This window comes from Trichoplusia ni, chromosome 15, assembly GCF_003590095.1.
Source record: "Trichoplusia ni isolate ovarian cell line Hi5 chromosome 15, tn1, whole genome shotgun sequence".
Classification (NCBI taxonomy): domain Eukaryota; kingdom Metazoa; phylum Arthropoda; class Insecta; order Lepidoptera; family Noctuidae; genus Trichoplusia; species Trichoplusia ni.
In genome coordinates, this window is record NC_039492.1 from 1495023 (window position 1) to 1500979 (window position 5957).

Here is a 5957-nt window from a genome sequence, read left to right on the forward strand (position 1 = left end):
TAAATGGAGTCATCGAATATTAGTTCCGCGCTTCGGTTACGGGAACTACCTAACTACTTATTTATGCTGGCAAAGCTTGAGAAATCGCCTGTCTGAGCATACTTACGGTTGAAATCTGTATATTTAATTGATTCAAAAGCAAAATTGTTAAAGCAACTTCTTTCAAGCATTAATGACCCCAAAAAATCAATATCATAGCCTATTGCCACGACTGCACCATTCCTAGTCATTCCTCTGGAAGCAAGCTGCTGGACTACAGTCATAAATCTAAAAAGCCATTTCGGTGCCTACCTACAGCATTATTAAATCCTACTTTATATTCTCACATTTCTGTAAGAGCTCTAAAGCAATATTGTATAGAAAAATCTAAAAGCGTTCTGCGGAATCCAATTTCTTGAATAAGCCTAAAATGTTTTGAAAATAAACGGAATACCTACGTTTCAATCGGAACATCCAATACACAAAATAATCACGTTCCTTACTCGGATTGACGCAGACGCTCGTTCACTCACCGCTTCGCTCGATGGAATCCATTCGCTCTATCATTTACCCCGCTCGCGAGTGGATGCATGCCTTTATGCAGAATTATTGAATTTCCGAATTCACGTAGCGCCTGATCGAGCCAAAGCGCGCTGAAAAAATCCATTTGGCAAATATTTATATTCGTAACGAAGTGGGACGAACGAACACTTAATGCTCATAATAAGTTTTCGAGAGCGCTTTATACTGATTTAAAATGTATTACTTAGCTTGGATTTAAAGGTGGAGTACCTGCCTACGCATTGAAATAAAACGTAATACACAATTTGGTTTCTGGATTACTAAGGACCACATTACTTTAGAAAATTTATTACAGAATCTTGATTAACAATTTTAATTATAAACTGGAGACCGCGCAATGTGTATATTAGTATGGTGTCGCAGGCAAACAATCTAATCGGAGAGTATATAATTACTACGTTTTAACTGCTATTGATAGCTTTTTTTACATGTCATTGAAGAAGAAGTAGATAGGTGACCGACAGTGGAATCGTAGAATTGAGAATTATTGTAACAAACCTCATTAAAAATTCTTCTATCCAAGAAAGATTTTAACAGTTACAAAGAGGACTAAAAAAATAGTTAACTATTTTTTTAGCAAATAAGATGATAAGATTCTTAGGAACGACTCTAACCAACAGAGCACATTTAGTAAAACTCCTCAAAATAAAGTATCAGTTGAATGCTATTTTATTTTGAGGTCACTTTAATTACACCGATAGCTGAGTGGTTGAGTTTATCACGCCATACCCTATAAACGCGACGTGTCGCGATCAATCCCCGCGTAGGATAAGCATTATTGTGTGATCCACGAATACTCACACAAGTTTTTTTTATCTGTTTACCTACAAGTGCCGTCGTCAGAAACATGGTTGTATACTTAATGTATATCAGTTACAAATATTTGGTTTTGTGGTAACATTACATTCGCACATAGATCATGAAACCAAATTGTTAACCAACCACCCAGAACAGGACACGTCAATTATTGGGTTATATTAAATATTTTGAGAAATCAATTTAACAATATATCAGCTGCAGGATGTTAAATTTCTTAAAAGTATCTCTTGGACGTCTATGGTCGCCTATTTCTTTAACTGGAATTATTCGGGAATGTTTATAAGAACATAGCGTGAAAAAATATTATCTACGAACATACATAGAACGCAGAACACAATACATGTCATGTTCAAGACGCGCAGTATCACACATTTAATATAACATTTCATCTGGCAGCACTGCTATTTTTTATTTTGTGAATAAACTGGCAACATTAGTCACCTCTGTCAAACAGTCGCCGTAAAACTCCCGCGATGCTCGAGTAGCGTCCCTTGTTTGTTTTAAAATTATCTAATTCGGCAAATACTTTATAAAATAAGTGAAAAACGCCACTAACAGTGATATTGTGAGTTTTCAAGATGTTGGTTCTATTCGAAACCTCGGCGGGGTACGCCATATTCAAGGTAAACTATAACACGTGTGAATTCTAACCTCAAACGCAATCATATTTTGCCAAATATTTCTGTTTTTACTACTTTATATGAAACGGAATGGTCTTCAATGCGTTCATCTATCATTGTTATTTGCTGTTTTATTTATATTTCTCAATAATATTGTTAAAACATAAAATGTAACTCGAAAATGGACTGCTAGTAAACACGTTTTTGTACTTTCGTAAAATTTTTCAAATAGCTTGTCACCTCATGAAACAAGTTTATTTAACCTCAAAAGTTAAGCAACCTTTTTATTTTTGTAGGATGTTACTGTTATAGAAAATATGTAGGTTAATTGCCTTAAAACGAAAATGTGTTGTTTTCGTTTATCTGTTGATACAATTTATCGAACCCAACATGTTATATTTTAAAATAATAATCAGGCATTTGTTGCATTTAGCGACCTAGTTACAATTAAATATATTTTTACACAATTAATTAAATTTGATATACATTGTTTGACAACAATAAATTCTGTGTGCAATACTTTATAGGTTATGAAATATTTGTTTACCCTATCCCTTTAACTATTTAATTTTTACATTAGAACAGAATTCATTAATTTCTAGAGTTACACCATTTTGGACCATTAAATTATTTATGTAAATCATATTATGGTCTACTCAGATAACTTTCAATGATTACTTTCTACAGTGGTAATTACGGCCCAAGTAATAGTGTCTCGAGCCTTTACAAAAATATGTACAACTTACTGACTAAATGTATGTAGATTGCATATTAATTGTGTTTATTTATATTTTATTTTGTTTGTAGTTACTGGACGAGTCAAAGTTATCACAGATTGATGACTTGTACCAAGAGTTCAACACTCCGGAGGGAGCTTCCTCAGTGTAAGGACACATTCTGCTATTCAACTAAATTGAAAATTATGATACATAATAATATGTATATTATCTTGTTTGTATGCTTCAATGATTGATGTTAAAGTAGAATATGTTTTTAAGGGATATTAATATTTGAAATAGTCACTGTTGTTTGTTTGAGTTACTTTTGAAATAATACTCATATTATTATACACATGTGTAGAATCTACATTTACATAACCACATTATTACAGTGTCAAACTAAAGAACTTCATCAAGTTCGAGGATACCGCTGAGGCTCTGGCAGCCACTACAGCAGCTATAGAAGGAAAAGTATCTAAGCCCCTGAAAAAAGCTCTCAAAAAGTATGTCAGCAAAGAGATCCAAGACCAGCTCCTTGTTGGAGATGCCAAGCTGGGCAGTGCCATCAGAGAAAAGTTTGATTTACAATGTGTATCAAACAACAATGTGCAGGAGCTCCTCAGGTGCATCCGCTCACAGATGGACAGTCTCCTTGCTGGACTACCAAAGAAAGAAATGACAGCGATGGCCCTCGGTCTCGCTCACTCACTCTCACGATACAAACTCAAGTTCTCTCCTGACAAAATTGACACTATGATAGTCCAGGCCCAATGCCTGCTTGATGATTTAGACAAAGAACTAAACAACTACATCATGAGGTGCCGAGAGTGGTACGGTTGGCATTTTCCTGAGCTAGGCAAAATTATCACAGACAACACCTTGTTTGTCAAAATAGTCAAATTGATTGGTACTAGAGACAATGCTTCACAGACAGACTTATCTGACATTCTACCTGAAGATTTAGAAGAAAAGGTTAAAGAGGCAGCTGAGATCTCCATGGGCACAGAGATCTCCGATGATGACATCTTGAATATACAGAACTTGTGTGATGAGATCATCTCAATAACAGACTATAGGACACATTTAACAGACTACCTCAAGGCAAGAATGATGGCAATGGCACCGAATCTCACTGTGCTAATTGGAGAGCATATTGGAGCTAGGTTAATTGCTCATGCTGGTTCCTTGATGAACCTGGCCAAACATCCTGCCTCAACTGTGCAGATCTTTGGTGCTGAGAAAGCCTTATTCAGAGCTCTGAAGACGAAGAAAGATACTCCCAAGTATGGTTTAATTTATCACGCTCAGCTGGTCGGCCAGTGTAGTACCAAGAACAAGGGTAAGATGTCCCGTATGCTGGCTGCTAAGGCTGCCCTCGCGACGAGGGTGGACGCCTTCGGAGAAGACGTCAGCTTCGAACTGGGAGCAGAGCACAAAGTTAAGCTGGAGAACAGGTTGAGGTTGCTAGAAGAAGGAAACTTACGGCGAATCAGTGGCACTGGCAAGGCGAAGGCTAAGTTTGAGAAGTACCACAGCAAAAGGTGAGTTATTTGGTAATCAGCTTATAAATTCTATTTGTCTGGATCAGTAACAGACTTTTTTCTTCAAAAGTTGCATCATTTAATGATTTGATGAGTATATAACTTCTATTAAACTACAAAAATATTTATTAGACTTGAAGATACTCCAACATGATTGTTCATTATTAACCATGAGTATTTCCCCGCTAGTGAGGTGTTCACGTACCCAGTGGCTGGCGACAGCACGCTCGGCCAGAAGCCCGTCAAGCGCGAGCACTCTCCGGACGAGGAGGACGGCGCCGTCGCCTCCAAGAAGATCAAGCTCGAAGATGGAGCTGATAATGTGAGTCAGATGTAACTCAGTTTAATCTTTCCGTAGTCTGGTTTTAATCGTTCGTTTTTGTCACTGTGATGGTAGCTGAAAAAAATACTCAAATTTATTTTGACAGACAGATCTTGACTCAGAAATTATCAGACACTCTTTTATCGGCATGTTTTAATGGGATAAAATATTTGCATTTTGCATCATGCGTTTTTTGGTCTTAGGAATCGAATCCGACTACAGCAGTCCAATGGAAAGATGATAGTTTACTAAAGTGCAACATCTAAATATTTCTATTCTTGTCACAGGGAACACCTAAAAAGAAGAAAAACAAAGAAGTTAAAGAAGAGCCATCAGAAGAACCCGCCGAACCAGTATCTGAGAAAAAGAAGAAGAAGAAAAAGAAGTCTGAGAGCCAGGAGGCCCCGGAGGAGTTAGAGCAGAGCGTGGAGGAACCCAAGAGCGAGAAGAAGAAGAAGAAGAAACGCCAGTCCCAGGCAGAGGAGGAATAGAGACCTTGAGAAGTCGAGCCTTCTCCAGCCTGGTCGAGGCAAGTGGCAGTGCTTTAGTCATAAGTGAAAATGTGTTATAACTATGTTATAATATAAGATTTATATTCATAGACCTTTTTGTTGTTTTTTTTCCTGTAAGGCTTTTGAACAAAGTTGATTTTACGTCTTGGCACTACACATAAACAATTTAGTTTGCCTCCCTAATTAAAAAGAGTACTAAAACTCAGAAGCCAAAATTGTCCTCTTTTCAGTTTGATCCACTGGGGCTGGCTATGACAAATTGATGAAATCTTTGTATGGAAAAAAATTGGTCAAGTGCGATTCGAACTCGCGACACTGCGTGTACTATTAGTACGGAATACGCGGTACAAACAAATTTGCAACCAAAAATGATCTCGAGGTTAATTTTCGAGTGTTATAGTGGCCACAAAAGGACATAATCTGTGACCATGTTAACTATTAAGCTCCCGCAATGACGGTTCACGATATTCCGTCTAGTGACAGATGGTCCTAGCGCGGTGTTCAAGTAAAAAGGTTCTGGTTTTACCCTTAAACCATTCGAAGTGACAACATATTGATCTGTCCTACAATAGTCCATCGAAGTCCGGTTGAGTCAACAGCCCTCGAGCCAGATTATCCCGACTTGTACCGGGGTCGCGGGATTGCGGAGGAATCCCGAGGAACAACATCCCTTCATCTCGGTGCATAATGGACGCGGGTTAGCGACACAATGTGTTTCCTGCTTCATAAGTGGATAATTTGGTAAATAGGTTATAAAAGTGTGTCAGTAGGGGTGGATCTGTCAGGCGGGGTCGGTTATACATTGCGTCTCTGCGTTAGATGTAGAGGGTTGTATGTGTGTGAGCGATTTGGCGTTATATCTC

At 37.8% G+C, this 5957-nt stretch overlaps 1 protein-coding gene across 1 annotated transcript; it reads left to right on the forward strand.

Annotated features, from left to right (window-relative positions):
- Window positions 1-1813: 1813 nt before the first annotated feature.
- On the forward strand, window positions 1814-5187 carry LOC113501219 (nucleolar protein 58). The gene is made up of 5 exons (XM_026882290.1): window positions 1814-2003; window positions 2808-2884; window positions 3112-4260; window positions 4450-4582; window positions 4870-5187. Exons 1-5 carry the CDS (start codon window positions 1959-1961, stop codon window positions 5071-5073), a joined length of 1608 nt encoding a protein of 535 aa, XP_026738091.1. The 5' UTR covers window positions 1814-1958; the 3' UTR covers window positions 5074-5187.
- The last annotated feature ends 770 nt before the right edge of the window (window positions 5188-5957 follow it).